Source organism: Lemur catta, chromosome 19 (genome assembly GCF_020740605.2).
Source record: "Lemur catta isolate mLemCat1 chromosome 19, mLemCat1.pri, whole genome shotgun sequence".
Taxonomy (NCBI): domain Eukaryota; kingdom Metazoa; phylum Chordata; class Mammalia; order Primates; family Lemuridae; genus Lemur; species Lemur catta.
Window position 1 is genome coordinate 20,420,807 of NC_059146.1, and position 21,400 is coordinate 20,442,206.

The 21,400-nt window shown below is 41.2% G+C and overlaps 1 protein-coding gene and 1 pseudogene across 2 annotated transcripts; both read left to right on the forward strand.

Annotated features, from left to right (window-relative positions):
• The first annotated feature begins 996 nt into the window (after positions 1 to 996).
• LOC123624637 (zinc finger protein 160-like) lies at positions 997 to 21,400 on the forward strand. The gene is given in 5 exon segments (XM_045532668.1): positions 997 to 3,824; positions 13,204 to 13,330; positions 13,803 to 13,931; positions 19,412 to 21,257; positions 21,259 to 21,400. Coding segments are annotated over 5 exon segments (2,226 nt in total). The 5' UTR covers positions 997 to 3,752; the 3' UTR covers positions 21,311 to 21,400.
• On the forward strand, positions 17,264 to 17,860 carry LOC123624638 (annotated as a pseudogene). Its single transcript, XR_006730179.1, has one exon. The product of XR_006730179.1 is annotated as a glycine cleavage system H protein, mitochondrial-like (transcript).

Consider the following 21,400-nt stretch of genomic DNA (forward strand, 5'->3'; position numbering starts at 1 on the left):
GAGAAATTTAGAGAACAGCTGGATCTTCCAAGAGATGAAGGACAGCAAAATAGGGAGAGGGGCAGCAAAGGGGGAGGGGATGAATGATTTGGAGCCAGGCCACACAGAGCAGCCTGGTGCTGGGATAAGAGGAGACACCTGTTGACAAGGAGAGCAGAGGGGGAACCACAGCAGGGATGAAGCCTAGGGATCTGGCAGTGCCAGAGAGTGAGGACAGGGGGGTGTAACAGGGACAGCACAGGGGCAGCAGAGATGAGGAAGGAGAAGGAGAGTGGGGACAATGAAAAGATTGGGGTGAAAGAGGTGAAATAAATTGCTAGAATAGAGCAGATCAGGTGCAAGAGAAGGAATAGAGAGAAGAAGGGGAGGAAGAGTGGGAGAGGAGAGGGGCACAAAATGAGGAGCAGAAACTGAGGGGGAAACACAGGAAAAAAAGAAAAGGAAAGAAAGAGCTAGAGAAAGAAGATGAGAATGAGAGATATATACGGAATGGGAGAGGGAAACACAGTAATGAAGAAGAGGGGCCCTGGGTGCAGATTAGTGGTGCGTTGATTGGATGTGAGGATTGACTTGTGGTATTTTATTTTATTTTATTTTATTTTATTTATTTATTTTTTTTTTTGAGACAGAGTCTCACTTTGTTGCCCGGGCTAGAGTGAGTGCCGTGGCATCAGCCTAGCTCACAGCAACCTCAGACTCCTGGGCTTAAGCGATCCTACTGCCTCAGCCTCCCGAGTAGCTGGGACTACAGGCATGAGCCACCATGCCCAGCTAATTTTTTTGTATATATATTTTTAGTTGGCCAGATAATTTCTTTCTATTTTTAGTAGAGACGGGGTCTCGCTCTTGCTCAGGCTGGTCTCGAACTCCTGACCTGGAGCGATCCACCCGCCTCGGCCTCCCAGAGCTAGGATTACAGGCGTGAGCCACCGCGCCCAGCCGACTTGTGGTATTTTAATTTCTGTGTTTATAATTTAACAAGTTTGATTGAAAAAATTTTTTTAATTATTTCAAACATTTTTTTCAGCTGGTATTTAGTTTGCAATTTTAACAAATTTTAAATATGCTTCTTCGAATTATGCAGATGTGGGTGAGAATGGCAAAAATCTGTCTATAAGACATGTGCCTTTTATACTTCTTGGTATCTGGGTATGTATAGCCTCATTTGCAATTCTCTTTTCCTCACATGGGGTAGGGTGTGGAGGAGTGTGTGAACTAGGAAGAAAAAGCAATGTGTTTTTTCCCCTGTCAAACTCAATACAACTGTTTAACACTGAACACAGAATACTTCACCTCTGATCACCAAATGTGTGGGGATTTCTCCCCACCAACAACCTTTCTTTCTCCATCTGACACCAAGTGGGCATTCTGTAATTTAACTTAACTCTAACACTATGTACCTGGAGTTAGCATCAAATCCCACTGGTTGAGGGCTCAGTTCCACAAGGCTGCCCCCACTTCAGGTGCCAGTCACATATCCCAGCTGGGGAAATGAACTTCTGACCAACCGGGTATAAATCGTGGGGTTCCTGTGACTCCCTCCTCAGGTCCTATTGATTTGCCAGAGGAGCTTACAGAACTCAGAGAAACACTTCATTTGCCCATTTGTTACAAAGGATATTACACAGGATACAGATGAACAGCCAGATGGAAGAGCTGTCCTAGCAAATTGATCAAGCTGGAGGAAGGGTTAAAAGAACCACAATATTTGTCAGGTCACTCAGAAGTAGAGGTGACAGCTACTGTTTGCTTAGTGCATCTGAAGTGAGGAGCAGTCTTGTGGGGACTGAGCTCTTAACCTGTGGCATCTGATGCTATCTTGTAGATAGCTTCAGAATTGAGTTAAATTGTAGGACACCAGCTGGGATTGTGCTAGAGAGCTGATGACTGTGGGAAAATACACACACATTTTGGTGACTAAAGATGAAGGATCTTGTGTTGAATGTGAGTACAATGAGCAGTTTGCCTTTTCCTATCTCAAATAGGAAAGAAAGAGATCATCTCCATCCGGCCCAACCCGTCTTCTCAGGACCTGTGATCTCTGCCCAGTAGTGACTGGGAATGGTCTGTCCCTGCTCCTGGCTGTTGCTGGCCCTGCGATTGTGCACCACTTGCCAGCCCCACTCGCAGTCTCAGGATGCGTGACATCCCTCCTGTATTGTCTCATACATTGTTACTTCAAGGGAATTATTTTTATCAGCAAACCCAATAGTGGCCTTGTCCATTAAAACACACATAGACACGTACACACAGAATTCATCTTTTATCCTTATACTCTTGCATCTTTTTAACAAAACTACTCTTACCTACACCTCCCTCTATTGTAAGTACCCTCTTGTGTGTTACGTCTCAGAACATAATGCACTAAAAACTTGTTCTCGCTTGGTCTTCAGTTTTTGCTGCCCATTCTTGCTTGAACCCTTGAATTGTAGCTTGAATCAAGCTTTCACTTTAAGCATTCCTTTGATCCTTTTCCGATCACGAGTGACCTCCCCATTTCTATATCTAATATTTAATTTCCTGTCCTCATCTTTCATTTCCTATCAGTAGCATGTGGCATAGTTGGTCATTTGTCTTCTGTTTTGTTTGTTTAGAGGACATCCCATTAACCTTTAAAGATCTGTTTTAATTGTCTTGATGCCTCCCTGATCTCCTTTCCTCCTCTGGTGTCCCCTAAACTTCCTGTTCTCTGAATGTGGCATGAACTACGGCTCAGCCTTCGAACCTCTTCTCATCTCTGTCCACACCCACTGCCTTTCCTTATTGTCCCATTGCATGGTTTAAACCCCACATACATGTCTACGTTTTCCCTGCAGAGCTCTCGCCTGAGCTCTAGCATCCTGTGTCCAGTGGTGGTCCCAACAATGTGCTAGACGATCTAATAGGCATCTCCACCTTCAAATGTCCAAAGGGACTTCCTGACTCCCCCAGATGCATTCCCTTCTAGTCCTCATATCTCAGGTAAGGACGACCCTCTGCTTCCTGGGGCTTAGATGAACTTGTCATATATTTAAAATGTATGATACTACATTGTAAGTGCATTAATTTATGAAATAAAAAAATCCCATGTTTACTTAAAAAAGGTGAAGAAATACATTATTTCCAAATTCTTTCAAGGTGTGGGAGAGAAATGTTTGTAGTCCTGGGCCCTCCCTGCTCTGCTCCCCCAGGACCTCTGTGGCCTCATCTCCTGCTTGTGTTGTCCTCGCTGGCTCTTCTCCCGCCACACAGAGCTCTGTCCTTTTCCTAGGGTCTCATGTCTCAGAGTCTCCACATTGGCTTATCCCTTTGCCTAAAACTGTGGACCCCCAGCTACAGGTGGAGACACCTTCTTTCCCCAGGTCATTGTTCTGATATCCCCTTACCAGTGAAGACTTCTGTATTTTGTCTCCACAGCCCACCATTTGACATTTAAGGAACACCCTCAACCTCTCCTCAGGTCCATATTGGCTGCTCTGCATGTGTCTTTTTGTTCCTTGGTTGTCCACTGTCTGGATACTGGTGACAAGCAGGTCCCCAGGGGAGAGCGGACCAGATGGTGGGAGGTGTGCTGGGTTTGCCCCTCTGAGTGAAGCTGAACCCTGGCTTCACATTACAGTGCTAATACACACCGCCTTGGGAAGGAGAGGACCATTTTTACACAGGGTTAGAGGTCTTTCCCCTTTGTGTAACTGTAGCACAGAAAGAGGGTCTGTTGATTCTGAGCATTGAGCATCATATTTTTGACATTCAGGATTGACTTGTAAAGACTCATGTTGGGTGAGGAAGAAGCCTGGAAGAGGGGGAGGAGGAAAGAAAAGAAGTCAGGAATGGATCTTACTCAGGTAAGGTGATATTCTCAGTGGGTTGTTCTGTGTCTCCCTCCTTTCTGAAATGCCTGGCACTGGGGCTGCTGATCTTCTCTGACTCTGAAGCATCCTGCCTGTTGTGTTTGCTCTCACTCACCCATGCCTTGCCTCAGTCCCTCTCATCTCCACTGAGATTCCATCTCACTGTGACCCAGTGACATGATCCTGCGACGAGGCTCCATTGGACATGGTCCTGGGAAGGGCTTCACACCCAGACATGGATTGGACATGGGGTGTGGCCCTGTGGTGTCAGTGCTGTTGGGCAGCGGGGACTGTTTAGGGGCCACATCTAGATGTACTGTCAGCTCTGTGTAGAGGAAGATTAGAGAACTCACCCATGAGTCATGGATTAATGTGCACAAACACCTGCTAAATGCTACAAAAAGGGAATAATCAGGAGAATTCTTTTCTGACTCATTTTTATTACATTTGTAGGTAAATCAGTGAGTCACTGACTCAAACTCTTAATGACAGAGTGGAATGGAAAGCTTAGACACAGACATCAATGATAGAGGATTGTTTCATTCCATCCTCTGTTTTTACTATAACATAAATATGAAAGAGCAGGAGATGCATTAAACTATTCTCAGACAGTGCATACCACAGATACTGTGGTGTTCTCCTCGGGGACTCTTTTGTAACAGGTGTTTTAGCCCAGAATGGTTATAATTTTGCTCAGACCTAGGAGCAGAACTTCTTTGCCATTAGAGAAGATGGAAGTGTACTTTTGTTTTACCACTTATTATTAAATATTCCATTTTATTTGAAACATCCTGTGACATATATTTATTTTATAGTAAAACTCCCAACAAGCTCGCTTACCTTAGGTGCTAAGGCATAGAGCACCCCTGTCCTGTCTAGCCTTCCATCCTCCCTCACGTGTTAGTGTGGAATCACTATTGTCAGTTTTGTGGTGAGAGCACAAGTCCTGTAGAAACGTCTACTTCATTATGGGATTAAAAAGTAAAGTTCTTCAGTGAATGCTTTGTTATGACATTTTAACCTTCAACCTTCAACAATGCATGTTTTTTGTTATTAAACATTTGCGGATAGCTTGCTCTAGAATTCTACATCGTTGTTGGAGCATTCCCCTAGTGAAGACAGGTGGATGTTTTAAATTTCCCAGTGTTACACAGAATGCCACAGTGGCTGCCTCTGAGCAAGTCAACTTCACTATAGATATCAGAGGATTCTTCCAGATGGGGCATTTGAAAGAGTGATTGCTTCTTCTAGAATGGTGCATTTCCTACCTTGCTAAATCTGGCAGCATTCCATCTCCACCTCAGCTGCAAAGGTACCCTCTCCCACCAACAACACAAGACATTTCCCCTTCATTAAACAAAACTTGCTGCTGTGTTCTTTTTACATTTTTAAACTCTGGGCAAAATGACAATCCTTTTTTTCCCCTACATTTTCTGATTCCTCATGAGTCTCACGAGCTTTCATTACTTTGGGGAATATGTATATATAAGATGGATTTTATATGTTGCTCCATTTTCTTTTCTTGTATATTAAGAGCTACTTTATAGTCCGTGGTTTCACTCTTTGTGTATATGCCTTGTCTTTCTGTAAGTTCTAGATTTTTTAGTATGAAACAAAATCTTCTCTGCTTCAAGCCCCCATCTTTTATCATGTGTGTGTTTTATCTTGCTTTGGAAGACCTCACTTAGTGCATGGATACAAAATGGTATGATTCATTTAGATGTAGTAGTTTAATATTTTGTTTGTGTGTCTTATTAATTTGGATTTTTGGATATACATTGTAGGTACTTTAATTGATTTACAGTTTCAAATAATATATATCATAAGTTGTTACTATGTAGTTTGTCAAAGGATTTCCTTTTTTTCTTGTTCAGGATTACATTGCTTCTGCTTTGACAGAACACAGGCCTACCATTTTACTCTTTTAGTTGCATGTTTTGAAGGACAGAAGTTTTCCACTTGGAGATAGTCCCATTTGTCTATTTGTGCTTTTCTGCATATGCTTTTGGTGTTATACCCAAGAAATCATTGCCACATGTAACGTTCTGAAATTTCCTTCCATTGCTAGTCTATCTTTTACTATGTCAATGTGGTGTGTTACATTGACTGACTTTCTTCTCCTGAACCACCGTTGTATTCCTAGTGTGTATCACACTTGATCATGGTCTATAATTCTTTTAATATGCTGTACAATTTGGTTTCCTAGTATTTTTCTGAAGACGTTTCCTTTGTTTTTTAGAGACCTAGTCTGTTCTGTCGCCCAGGCTGGAGTACAGTGGCACTATCATAGCTTACCTTAACCTTAAATTCCTGGGCTGTAATGATCCTCCCGCCTCATCCTCCTACGTAGCTAGGACCACAGGTACGTGGCACCACACCCAGCTAATTTTTATTTTTTTATTTTTGAGACACAGTCTCACTCTGTTGCCCAGGCTAGAGTGCTGCGGCATCAGCCTAGCTGACAGCAACCTCAAATGCCTTGGCTCAAGTGATCCTCCTGCCTCAGTCTCCTGAGTAGCTGGGAGTACAGGCATGCACCTCCATGCCCGGCTAATTTTTTCTATACATATTTTTAATTTTCCATCTAATTTCTTTCTATTTTTAGTAGAGATGGGTTGTCACTCTTGCTGAGGCTGGTCTCGAACTCTGGAGCTCAAACAAGCCACCTGACTCAGTCTCCCAGAGTGCTAGGATTACAGGTGTGAACCACCGTGCCCGGCCACAGCTAATTTTTAAAATTTTTTCTTGAGATGGGGCCTTGGTATGATGCCCAGGCTGTTCTCAAACTCCTGAGCTCAAGAGATCCATCCTCCTTGGTCTCTCAAAGTGCTGGGCGTACAGGCACAGACCACTACACTCAGCCTGTTAAGGACTTTTTCATCAGTATTCATCGGGAACATTGTATAGTTTTGTTTTCCTGTAATATGTTTGCCTGGGTTGTATCAGAGTCATGGTGGTGTCATAGAATGAAATTTGTTTGTGTTCCCTTTCTTCAGTTGTTTGGAAATGAGAAGGATTGGTGTTAATTTTCATTAAAGGTTTGATAGAATGATGCAGTGATTATGAATTTTGCATCTGTATCTAGTCTCTTGGATGGGAGATTTTGATTAATCTCCTTACTACTTATAGGTGTGTGTAGATTTTTTCTTTTTGACTCAGTATGTTGTGTTTATATCTACAGATTGTTCAATTTATTCTAGCTTATCTAATTTGTTGGCATGTGGTTGACCATAGTTGTCTTTTATAGTCTTTCTTCTTACTGTGACATGCAGGTGTTGCCTGTGATGGTGTTCCCTAATTCCCTCAGGCTGTCTTCATTTGTCTTCATTCTGTTTTTCCTTTTCTCCTTTTTTTGTTTACTGTTTATTTCTTCTACCTGGTCAAATCACCTTTTGAGGCCCACTAGTGTGTTTTTCTATTCAGTTGTTATATTTTTCAGCTCAAGAATTTCTCTTCTGTTTCTTATAGTTCTAGTTCTGTTGAGAATCTCATTTTGTTCATAGTATACATTGTTTTTGTGATGTCCTGAAGTCCATGTGTGCGCTCTTAATTCGGTGAATATCCTTGTGACTCCTACTTTGAATTCTTTTAATGGTCATTCAAGGAATTGAATGTCAATTAGTGTCAGTTTGTGGTGATTTAATTTGGTCCTATGTTTGGGTTATGTTTCCTTTGTATTTTATATATGTCATTATCTCCTGTTGGGACTTCAGCATTTCAGAAATCAGGCACTTGTTTCCGGTTTTTGTTTCCCTTCATTCAGGGAGGACACTGTTCGTGTAGCCCGGCTAGAAATTCTGGAGACCTCTCAAGACTTTTGAGGATGTGTCCTCCCTAGGCTTTTGGTTATAGTCTAACTGAACAGATTTTGCCATTTGAGGCATTTTCTACTGAGGAGCTCTCCTGTTGTCTGCCTGGTAGTCTGCAGCCTCCCTGGTGCTCTAGTAAACTGTGGTCTGGATCGCCCCCTAGTGTCCTAGCCGTGCTCCTGCAGTAATTGATTACGTTGATGGCCTTTATTTTCAATGTCTCCCTGGCCAGGTGTGTTTTTACTTTCAGTGATTATATTACCCTAAGATAGAAACTTTTCCCTCCAGTAGTCCCCTAAAAATCAGAATGTTGGATGGATGTTTCCATACTTTTCCTCCCCCACAAGAAATCAGGAGTTAGGGGTTTCTTCAAAATGTTGCCACATCGTGCCCTGGTAGTGCCTCTGGCAAGGGGTCTCAGGTGTTCCTATTAGGCATCCACTAGGCGCTCCAACCTCTTAAGTGATTTCTCAGCTTCTCATGCAGGCAGTTGATCTGTGTGTTGTTATCTGTGTGTGTCTCCGTGTCTGGGGTTTGCTATTCTTCTGTGTTACTGATATCACCACAGGAATACAATTTTATAATTTCCTTACATAAACCTGGAAATATCTTTTAATTAGGTGCCATGATATATTTGCTGCTGTAAATGTCAGATGTACCATGTGTATGTGTCTGTTTAATGAGAGATGTTAAAGAAGATGGTTTTCAATATACTGGCATTAGTTTTTATACTTAAAAAGCATTCTTTTTCTAGGCTGCAATTATGTCATCTATTAATTTTAACAAATCCAGTTCTTTAGTGTCTTCCTCACTCCCTTTTTTTTTAACTATTTTCCTCTTTATTGGTCCCTGCTCAGATATCCTGTCAGTGGTGTTTGGCTGGAGCCCTGGCCAGCCCACTTTTCTGCATTTTTTTTTTTTTTTTTGAGACAGAGTGTGGCTCTGTTGCCCAGGCTAGAGTGCCCTGGCATCAGCCTAGCTCACAGCAACCTCAAACTCCTGGGCTCAAGCAATCCTTCTACCTCAGGCTCCCAAGTAGCTTGGACTACAGTCATGTGCCACCATGCCTGGCTAATTTTTTTCTACATATATTTTTAGCTGTCCAAATCATTTCTGTCTATTTTTAATAGAGACAGGGTCTCGCTGTTGCTCAGGCTGGTCTCGAACTCCTGACCTTAAGCGATCCACCCGCCTCGGCCTCCCAGAGTACTAGGATTACAGGCATGGTGCCCGGGCTCTCCATCTTAATTGAAGGAAATGCATGCAGTGTTTACTGGTGATCATATTTGGTGAAGTATCCTTTAACATTAGGATTTTTTCCCCATATTTATTTTTTGGCCTGATTTTTAACTATCTATAATTATTTCAGGGTATATAGTGTCATAATACGTTTTTTATAAATCTACATCTTTTTTTTTTTTTTTTCTCTTTTGAAGAGAGAGTGTCTCACTTTGTTGCCTAGGCTGGAGTACAAAGGCATGATCAGAGCTCACTGCAGCCTCCAACTGCAGGGCTTAAGCAATCCTCCTGCCTCAGCCTCCCAAGTAGCTGGGAGTATAGATCCGCACCACCACAGCTGGCTAATTTTTAATTTTTTTGGTAGAGGCAGGTTTTCACAATGTTGGCCAGTCTGGGCTCGACCTCCTGGCCTTACGCAGTCCTCCCAGCTTCAGCTCCCAAAGTGCTGCAATTACAGATATGAGCCACTGCACTGCCTTAATCTAAATTTCTTAAATTAATGTATGATACTGAAGATTTCCATTTCTCATATTATGATTTTATTACAGGAATAAACTATTATAATAAACTCCATTGAACTTTTGGTAATGCCTACATATCTAAATTTAACTGCATGAAATTATATCTATTTTTGAATAAATGTATTTAATAGGCATTAGAATTCAAGTTCCTACATGTATTTATGTTGCATCATTTTTTTTTTAAATTTTTTATTTGAGAATATTATGGCGGTACAGGTGTTTTGTTTACACGGATTGCTTTTGTACAGCTTGAGTCAAGGTGATAAGTGTTACCATCACTCAGATAGGGTACAGTGTATCCATTAGGTGTGATTTCACCCATCCCCTTCTGCCCGCTTTCACCTGCTTGATTTCCTTTGAGTTTTACTTCCATATATACACTTGAGTGATGATCGGTTAGTTCCAATTTAACAGTGGGTATGTGTGGTATTTGTTTTTTCATTCTTATACCCTTTCACTTAGGAGAATGGTCTCCAGTTGGTCCAGGTTGTAACAAAGGGTATCAACTGCTGTTTTTTTCTTTGTTAAGGCTCAGTAATACTCCATGGTATACATGTACCACATTTCATTAATCCACTCATGAATTAACGTGCACTTGGGTTGACTCTAATCTTTGTGACTGTGAATTGTGCTGCAATAAACATCTGAGTGTGAGTGTGTTTTTTATAAAAGGATGTCTTTTCCTTTGGGTAAAAACCCAGTAGTGGAATTAATGGATCAAATGATAAGTCTGCTTTTAGTTTGTTGAAGTATCTGCATACTAATTTCCATAGAGGCTGTACTAGATTGTAGTCCCACGAACAGTGTATAAGTGTTCCTTTTCTTTCTTGATCCACACCAGCATCTATTGTTTTGGGACTTTTTGATAAAAGCCATTCTCACTGGAGTTAGGTGATCTCCCATTGTGGTTTTGATGTGCAATTCTCTGATAATTAGAGATGTTGTGCATGTTTTCACATATGTATTGGCCATTAGTCCATTGTCTATTTAAAAGCTCTGTTCATGTCTTTTGCCCTGTTTTTTTTTTTTTTTTGAGACAGAGTCTTGCTCTGTTGCCCAGGCTAGAGTGAGTCCCGTGGCGTCAGCCTAGCTCACAGCAACCTCAAACTCCTGGGCTTAAGCAATCCTACTGCCTCAGCCTCCCGAGTAGCTGGGACTACAGGCATGCGCCACCATACCCGGCTAATTTTTTCTATATATATTTTTAGTTGGCCAGATCATTTCTGTCTATTTTTAGTAGAGACGAGGTCTCACTCTTGCTCAGGCTGGTCTTGAACTCCTGACCTTGAGCGATCCACCTGCCTCGGCCTCCCAGAGTGCTAGGATTACAGGCGTGACCCACCGCGCCCGCCCCCCTTTGCCCTCTTTTTAATGGGGTTGTTTGATTTTTTTCTTACTGACTTGCTTGAGTTCTTTGTAATTTCCAGTGATTAGCCCTTTATCAGCTGTGTGCCATGCAAATATTTTCTCCCATTCTGTAGGTTGTGTGTTCGCTCTATTGAGTGTTTCCTTGGCTATGCAGAAGTTTTTTAATTTAATCAAATCCCATTTATTAATTTTTGTTCTTGCTGTGATTGCAATTGGGGTCGTCTTCATAAATTCTTTGCCTAGGCCAATATCTAGAAGAGTTCTTCGAACATTTTCTTCTAGCATTCTTATAGTTTCATGTCTTAGGTTTAAGTCTGTTATCCATCTTGCATTGATTTATGTGGGTGGTGAGAGGTAAGGATCCTGTTTCAATCTTCTACATGTAGCCATCCAATTTTCCCAGCACCATTTATTGAATAGAGATTCTTTTCCCGAATGTTATTGTCTACTTTGTCAAAGATCAGATGGCTGTATGTGAAGGGTTTTCTAGGTGGGTTCTCTGTTGTGTTACATTGGTCTGTGTGGAGGGTTTTATATCTGGGTTCTCTGTTCTGTTACATTGGTCAGTGTCTCTATTTTGTGCCAATACCATGGAGTTATGGTTACTGTAGCCTTGTAGTATAGCTTCAAGTCTGGTAAAGTGATGCCTCATTATTTTTTCCTTTTGCTTAAGGTTGCTTTGGCTGTTGAGGCTCTTTGCCAGTTCCATACAAAGCACGGAAGTATTTTTTCTAGATGTGTGGAAAATGACCTTGGTATTTTGATGGAGACTGCATTGAATCTGTATGTAACTTTGGGTAGTGTGGACATTTTAACAATTTTGATTGTGCCAATCCATGAGCATGATATCTTTTTCCATTTGTTTCCATCCTCTGCAGTTTCTTCCTGAGTGACTGACAGTTCTCCTTGTAGAGATCTTTCACCTCCTGGGTTAGATATATTCCTGGGTGTTTCATTTTCTTTGTTGCTATGTGAAAGGTATTGAGTCTTTGATTTGATTCTCAGCTTAATTTTTGTTGTTGTATAGAGATACTGCTGATTTTTGTCCATTGATTTTGTAACCTGAGACTTTGCTGCATGTATTTATCAATTCCCGGAGTCTCTTGGCAGAATCTTTCGTTTTTTGTAGATATAAGATCATATCGTGAGCAAAGAGTGATAGTTTGACCTCCTTTTTCTCTATTTGGACAGCCTTCGGTTGCTTCCGTTGCCTGATTGCTCCAGCTAGGACGTCCGGCACTATGTTGAATAAAAGTGGTGACAGTGGGCATCCTTGTCTTGTTCTAGTTCCAAAACACCAGCTCGCAGGTAGCTCCTGAATTGTGCTCCTCTATTCCCCCACAAGTCCCCAAGGGAAGAGGGGAGGGCCTCGCTCTCCATGAAGACCTCAGCCTGAAGTGCACACCTGCCATAGAGAAGCAGCTGTTGATGAGCTTGGGTTGTTTGAGGAAACGTGTTGGTATAATTGTCATAGGAATTGCCTAAAATAGTATTCAAATGATGGGAGAGTACTCAGCTTTGAGCCTAGGAGAAAACGCCACTGGGTGCATCCATTTTAAACGGGTTAAGTGATTATATTAAAAGTTCCCTGTTAAAACAGGGAATTACTATTATCTCATCAATATACTGCTTTGAGAACAAAGATTTTCAACATAAGAGGAACACTAGGCTGCAGGGAAAATGATATCACCCAAGAGTTTCTGATTTATTTCTCTTTACAAATAATATTCTTTCTGCAGTCAACATCCTTATCTAAGCTGTTATCACCATCTAGCAGTGTAAGAGGCAGAACTCTATATCCTTCAATCAGTATAAGAGGCTTCCCTGAAGTCTGAAAATCAATTGTAAAAGATATTCCAAAGTGTACATATGAACAGACAGATGGAAGGGATGTATTGGGCAAGGTATGGAAGGAGGGGGCTCAGAGCCTCCACGCCATCTTTGCAAGCATCACCCTCTGGGAACCTTTACCTGCTCACCTATCTAGAAGGTCCTCTGAACCCTTTCCTTTTGGGTTTTTGTGGAGACATCACTACATAAGGGTGATTATGTGTATCGCTGGACATTGATGATCAAGTGAACCTTCAGCCCCTCTCTTCTCATGGGAGGTTACGGGGCTGCAGCTAAAAATTCTGACCCTATAATCCAGCCTGCATATTTCCAGTGACCAGCCCCCAGCCTGAAGCTGTGTACGGGCCTCTGGACACCACTTATCTCATTAACATGCAACAAGATACTGTCCCTCCAGAGATTTCAAGTGAGTCGTATGTCAGGAGGCAGTAGATGCCTGCATATATTAATATTTGACAGTATCACAAGGTGGATCTGTCTGCCCATTCACTTCAATCAAATCTATTCTTAGAGTTCTCTCCTCATATTATGTGAACATTAGAACTCTCCTAATAGCCGCTTGGTGAAATGTGGTTTTCCTTTTAGGGACAGTTGACATTCCGGGATGTGGCCATAGAATTCTCTCCGGAGGAGTGGAAATGCTTAGACCCTGCCCAGAGGGCTTTATACAGGGACGTGATGTTGGAGAACTACAGGAACCTGGTCTCCCTGGGTGAGGATAACTTTCTTTAAGAAGTCAGGATGTCCTCTTGTGTATCTTTGCATTTTCTCTTCTCAGTCTCTTGTTAGCCCCTGCATTGCTTGACTGAGATTGAAGCCTTGTTGATTCAGAAAGGAAAAGCTTTATCTGGACTTTAACTGCCCCCTTTCTCAGATCTTCTCTCCTTTCGTGATGTATCATTGGATGGTTCCAGAGCTTATGTATGCATAAAACCTTGTGGCAGATGTTTAAAATATCCAATTTCCTGTTTTTCAGTCCTGTGCTTTGATTCATTGGTTGTTCAAAGACAACTAAATAACTACATGTTACAACATTCCCTAAGCATTCAAAGGGAGGCATTCAGAGGATGGATTTCTGATACATATTTATATATCCTTCTGGAATATCCTTTCTTCTTATGTAAACTAGGGCTGGGATTCTGGAAAAACCATGGTACCTTATATTCCTTTCTTTGTATGCACAGGAATTTCTCATTTTGACCTGAGTATTATCTCCATGTTGGAGCAAGGGAAAGAGCCCTGGACTGTGGAGAGGCAAGTGCAAATAACAAGAAAATTCAATGAATGGAAATGGATCAAAGGTGTGATCACAGGTAAGTGCTCAGATGGATAGAGAGAAAGCTGCTCATTAAATAGTGTTTGGGAAACTCTATGCAAATCTGAGGGTTCTATGGGAATACAAAAGTATATGTCCTGTGAGCTCCGAAAGGAAATTTTTCTTTTCCTTCACTTCTCACTCTGTTCCTCAGAGATATAACACTTTATCCTTGTACCCTCCAGTGGTGCTTCAGCTCAAACAGAAACCAATGGAAAGTCCTTATCATGGCAGACAACACTGTTTTATCTGACTTCATGAACTCTTTTGTTCTTGACACTGAGCATCACAGGAAAGGCTGTTCACAAGGGTTGCTCTCCCCATTGGTCTTTCCTTCTGTAGTTGCTTCCATCTGATGCTAAGTTCTCAGTCCATATTTATCAGAGTTTTGGCCTTCATAGTCCTGACGACTGGACATCTCCATGTTCCATCCCATTTCATGTGCTTGGAAGACCCAGTGTACCAATGTGAAACATTGTCTGGTCTTCCTTTGCATCTGGGTCTCCAGAAACTTCCTGGAGCTTTCTCAAGCCCTTTCTGCCTGATGAGGTCCCTCAGCCATTTTTGCCACCCTTACAGGTGTGTATAACAAGGGAGCAAGTTGGATCTTCTGAGATTGTCACTCAGCAGATAAAAAAGCCAATGGAAACATCCTGTCTTTGATCTCCAGTCCTACATGGGTACAGATCCTATTCTTTCAGTCTCTTTGTGTGGGCTGTGTTGGCAGAACATGGAGTCCATTCTCAGGATGCCACAAAATCGATTGCCCATGCATTGTATTTTTCTCTTTTCCACTGCTATTACTTCTGAGTGAATGTAGGGAGCCTTGGCTCTGCCTGATTTTGTACTCTTCTTAGTTTGTATGATTTTCTTTCTGAAACTGGCTTTTAACATACATGTCCCTGTAGAAGTCAGGATCTGCCCTCATGTGTCTTTGCAGTTTCTGTTATGAGTCTCTTGTTAACCCCTGCATTGCTTGACTGAGATGACAGCCTCAGGGCTGACTTGTTGGGATAATCCAGCTTTACGTTATGCATAACTTCTTGTGGAGTATCCCATGGAGTGGGTTTACTGCATAACATAAAATTGATGAAGGAGAACACTTTAACTAATATGATTGAATATCATCCTGCGACCTGCGAAGATGCCCTTTGAAGCCACTGAGTAGAGCTGGCCCATGATCCTGAGATAAAAAGTACAAGGAGAGCCTGACTGATCAGCATGTCCTATTGTTTTTCTAGTTTTTGAGAAGTATCACAAAAGTGTCACTGTGACAATGCTGATCACATACACTACCGATGATCTCCTTTGAGCCAGCAGTCAGTGTTGTAGGAATTTTTTCCAGGGAGAACATTGTTTAAGGTCACTGCCTCGGCTGGGCGCGGTGGCTCAAGCCTGTAATCCTAGCACTTGGGAGGCCAAGGCGGGCGGATTGTGTGAGCTCAGGAGTTCGAGACCAGCCTGAGCAAGAGTGAGACCCCGTCTCTACTAAAAAAATAGAAAGAAACTATATGGACATCTAAAAATATATATATAGAAAAAAAATTAGCCGGGCATGATGGCACATGCCTGTAGTCCCAGCAACTCGGGAGGCTGAGGCAGTAGGATCGCTTAAGCCCAGGAGTTTGAGGTTGCTGTGAGCTAGGCTGACGCCACGGCACTCACTCTAGCCTGGGCAACAGAGTGACACTGTGACACTCTGTCTCAAAAAAAAAAAAAAAAAAAAAAGGTCACTGCCTCGTGTGTAAAGTGTTGTTCATGTCACATTTTTCATCCCTTGTATGTGTCACTATTCATTTTGAACAACCAAAACTTTGTCATTTTATCGTTGGTTCATGCCTGTAACAGGCATGGTTTTGATACATCTTCCTGAGGGAGCTTCTGAAGGTAAATGATGTCTCCATATTTTAATTCTACCATAATTTGTTTAAACCAGTGCAGCTTTCATCTTGTGTAGTTTTATGTATTCTAAATGAACTTTTTAAAACTTTACTTAATCAGCAGCTCATATGTTCACAGCAATTTTGATCATAAAGGACAAACTTCGAGTTATCTTACTACCTCATTTCAAACTATATTACAAAAGCATAGTATTTAAAACAGGATTATAGTACGCAAAAGTCTACAAAAGTAGACACATTGATTAGTGAAGCAGAATAGAGAAGAGAAATGAAGCAGTACATAGATGGTCAATGGATTTTTGCCAAAGGTGCCAAGAACACACAAGGGAAAAAGGACAGTGTGTCAGTACATAACGCTGCAAAAATGATTCCGCATGCAGAAGACTGAAACTGGACCCTTATCTCACATCATATAAAAGGGCTGTCGAGAAAGTATCCAGCCATGTAATATGAAAAATAGTATTTAATAGCTGGATACTTTACAACAGCCCTTGTATAAAAATCAACTGCTAGAAGAAATCACAAGGGAAAACCTACATGACATTGGTCTGAGCAATCATTTGTTTAGATTTTACCCCAAAAGCTCAGGCAACAGAAGCAAATATGGACAAATGGGATTGCACGAAACAGAACTGTTTCTTCACAGCAAAGGAAACAATTAGGAGAAACTTTCCATCCTGAGAAAGTATTTCCAAGCCATACATCTGGTAGGAAATTAATATCCAAAATGTGTAAGAAACTGAAACAACTCAATGGAATGAAAAGACATATCCCATTTAAAAAATGGTGAAAGGACCTCAATAGAGGTTTTTTTTTTTTTTTTTTGAGACATAGTCTCCCTCTGTTGCCCAGGCTAGAGTGCCGTGGTGTCAGCCTAGCTCACAGCAACCTCAAACTCCTAGGCTCAAGCCATCCTTCTGCCTCAGCCTCCCTGGTAGCTGGGACTACAGCCATGCGCCACCATTCCTGCTACTTTTTTCTGTATATATTTTTAGTTGTCCAGATAATTTCCTTCTATTTTTAGTAGAGAGGGGGTCTCGCCCTTTCTCAGGCTAGTCTCGAACTCCTGAGCTCAAACGATCCATCCGCTTCGGCCTCCTAGAGTGCTAGTATTACAGGCGTGAGCCACTGTGCCCAGCCAATAGACATTTCTTGAAAGAAGACATGGATATGAACAGTAGATATATTAAAAAGACTCAGTATCAGTAGTCATTATGTAAATACAAATTTAAACCACAATGAGATACCACTGCACACCTGCCATAATGGCTACTGCTGAGAAGTGTTGGTGAGGCTGTGGAGAAAAGGAAACCCTTCTGTACTGTTGGTGGGAATGTAAATTAGTATAGGCATTATGGAAAACTATATGGAGTTTGCTCTAAAAACTAAAAATAGTATTACTATTTGATCCAACAATCTCACTTCTGGGTATAAATCCAAAGAATTTGGGGGTCCGGGTGGCCGAGGCGCTGCGCGGCGACCCTCAATACTCTGCGAACATGGCGCTGCGAGCGGCGCGGAGTGTTTGGGCTATGGCCTGCAACCTGCGCTCCTGGCGGCCGGGTCGGGCGCCGTCCGGACGCTGCGCACTGGACCCCGCTCTGCTCTCAGTGCATAAATGTACAGAGAAACATGAATGGGTAACAACAGAGAAAGTGGTGTTGGAACAGTGGGAATCAGCAATTTTGCGCAGGAAGCTTTGGGAGATGTTGTTTACTGTAGTCTGCCTGAAGTTGGGACAAAATTAAACAAACAAGATGAATTTGGTACTCTGGAAAGTGTGAAAGCTGCTAGTGAACTCTATTCTCCTTTATCAGGAGAAGTAACTGAAATTAATGAAGCTCTGGCAGAAAACCCTGGACTTGTTAACAAATCTTGTTATGAAGATGGTTGGCTGATCAAGATGACACTGAGTAACCCTTCAGAACTAGATGAACTAATGAGTGAAGAAGCATATGAGAAATACATAAAATCTATTGAGGAGTGAAAATGGAACCCCTAAATAAACTAGTGTGAAAAAACTTAACCCAGCATAGTTGTCTTAAATTAGTGATGGATAGACGACTTAAAATAGCAACTATTCTCAACACTGCTAATGAAAGAAAATACTCCTTAACTTTCTAATGATTGTAGATAAACAAAATATGCATCTTTTTTGTAATACCCTATGATTGTTATAGACTAGAGTCTAGTATTCAGAATCCATCAAATTATCTGTGGTAAAAAAGTAGTTATAAAAATTATGTAATTCAAGGATAACATTGTTATCTTAAGCCTTATATAATACTGTAACTTGCTTACATCCATACCAGGATTTGGATTGAAATACTTAATGGTCTTTCCACTGGAAATAACTAGGAGTGAAGAAGCTTTCTTGGTTGTACAGTATCAAATGAAGAACGTTATTATCTTAATTTTGCAATATACTGCATTTGCTGGTGCTATTTTTATACAGTGAGCAACAGCCTTACAGCAAAACAATAAAATATTCACCTTCTTTATTAAAAAAAAAAAAAGAATTTGGAATCCCTATGTCTAAGATATCTGCACTTCGTGTTTACTGTGGCATTATTCACACAGCCAAGTTAGATAGTCAAACTAAGTGTCCATTAGCAGATGAGTGGATACAGAAAATTGTGGTGTACAATATATAGTGGAATGCTATTTAGCCTGCTTAAGAAGGAAGTTGAGTTTCCCACATATGGATGAACATAGAGGACATTTTGCTAACTGAAGGAACCAGGCACAGGAATACAAGTATTGGATGTTTTCTTTTATATGTGGAATGCAATTGGAATAGAGTGTTGGTTATCAGAGGCTAGAGGATAAGGAATAGGTTGGTTCGTCAATGGGTATGAAGTTTCAATTCAACAGTAGGAGTAATTGGTAAGTTTTTGTGGCGATGGATAAAAGTTATAAGCTTGATTCCATCATTCCACATATATAGGTATATCATGATATTACTTTGTTCCCTACAAATATATACAATTATAATTTGTTGGTATATAATACAAATTTTAAAAACACGTATTCTAGTTCTTATACTCTGTACTGGTTCTGAAATGGATGTTCTTGCTTTTTTCTTAAGAGAAAATTGTTCCAGTTTCCACAGAGTATAGCTTTTTGTAGATGTGGTTACTCATTCTTTGTCTGCTTCTAGGATTTTTTCCTAATTACTTTTTGTGATGATTTATAAATGATAGTTTTTAAGTATGTATTGTGCAATATAACTTTTTTTCATTTCAATTGTGAGATAGCCATATGTTTTTTGTCAATTGGTGTGTATCTTGGGGTCACTCCTCCCAGGGCTAACGTAGGTTTGCACATTGTATTTTAGTTATAGGTGGTTTGAAATTAGACTTCCACAATATTTATCTGGATCACATGTAATCACCTTTTCTTTATTAAACGATACTATTCCTTTTATGTTCCTAAAAATTGAATTTTATCTTTCTGAAGTTTCTTAAGTATGTTTAATGTCAGTATTACCTTTGGTGTAATATTAAGTTTATCAATGTGAAATGTTTGTTTACGTGCTGTAATTACTTGGAAACTCACAGTTCTGTATATGTTGTAGATCTCTCTCCTGAATTTGTAATAAAAAGTTTACCACCAAAGGAGAAGACCAATGCAGGAGAAGTATTCCAAACAGTAACATTGGAAAGACCTGAAAGCTATGACACTGAAGACTTTCCCTTTAAGGAAGTCCAGAAAAATATACATGACTTTGAGTGTCAATGGGGAGATGATGAAGGAAGTTATAAAGCAATGCATATGGCCCAGAAAGAAAATCTCCCTGGTAGAAGAGATCAACATGATAGAACGGATGCAGGAAACAAGCTTATTAAAAATCAGGGTGGATTAATCTTTAAGTCCCATGTGCCTGAACTGCAGCTACTTGAAAGTAAAAGGAAAGTTGATGAATGTAATCAAGTCAAGTCTATCAACCATGGTTCCTCAGTTTTACCATGTCAACAAATTCCTTCTAGTGTGAAAACCCACATTTCTAAAAAATATGAGAATGATTTCATCTTTTCTTCATCACTCACACAAGGACAAACAGTAAACAATGGTGGAAAACCTTATAAATGTACTGAATGTGGCAAGGTGTTCGCTGCAAATATACATCTTGCACGTCACCAGAGAATTCATACTGGAGAGAGGCCTTACAAATGTAGTGAGTGTGGCAAGTGCTTCACTCAAAATGTATACCTTGCACAGCACAGGAGAACGCATACTGGAGAGAAACCTTACAAATGTGATGAGTGTGGCAAGGCCTTCAGTGTACTTTCAAACCTTGCATGTCACATTAGACGTCATACTGGAGAGAAACCCTACCAATGTAATGAGTGCAGCAAAGCGTTTGGTGTACGTGCAAGACTAACTATTCATCAGTTAGTCCATACGGGAGAGAAACCTTACAAATGTAATGAGTGTGGCAAGGCCTTCGCTCACCCTTCACAGCTTGTACGTCACAGGAGAAGGCATACTGTAGAAAAACCTTACAAATGTTATGACTGTGGGAAGGTCTTCAAGGATAGTGGCTCCGTTACATACCATCGAAGAATTCATACTGGTGAGCAACCTCACAAATGTAATGATTGTGGCAAGGTCTTCACTCGAAATTCACACCTTGCACAGCACATTAGAAGTCATACTGGAGAGAAACCTTACCAGTGTAATGAGTGCAGCAAAGCCTTTAGTGTACGTTCATCACTAACTGCTCATCAGGCAATCCATACTGGAGAGAAACCTTACAAATGTAATGCATGTGGCAAGGCCTTTAGTGTACGTTCAAGACTTAGACTTCATCAGTTAATGCATACAGGAGAGAACCCTTACAAATGTTACGACTGTGGGAAGGTCTTCACGGGTAGTCGCTCCCTTGCATACCATCGCAGAATTCATACTGGAGAGAAACCTCACAAGTGTAATGAGTGCGGCAGGGCCTTCGCTCACCCTTCACAGCTTGGACTTCACAGGAGAAGGCATACTGGAGAAAAACCTTACAAATGTTCCGACTGTGGGAAGGCCTTCACTGGAAATTCAGAGCTTGTTAGTCATCAAAGTATTCACAGTATGGAGAGACCTTACAAGTGTTCTGAGTGTGGCAAAGCCTTTCGTCTTCGTTCACAGCTAACTTCCCATCAGCAAATCCATAGTGAAGAGAAACCTCACAAATGTAATGAGTGTGGCAAGGATTTCAGGCAAAAAGCGAGCCTTACACATCACAGGAGAATACATAATCCAGAGAATCGTTACAGATGTAATGAGTGTGGCAAGGTCTTCACTCGAAATGCGCTCCTTGGACGTCACAGGAGAACGCATACTGGAGAGAAACCGTACAAATGTAACGAGTGTGGCAAGGTGTTTGCTCGAAATGCACACCTTGCACGTCACATTAGAAGTCATACTGGAGAGAAACCTTACCAGTGTAATGAGTGTGGCAAAGCCTTTAGTGTACGTGCAACACTAACTGCTCATCAGGCAATCCATACTGGAGAGAAACCTTACCAATGTAATGAGTGTGGCAAGGCCTTCAGGCAAACTGCAGGCCTTCTTAGTC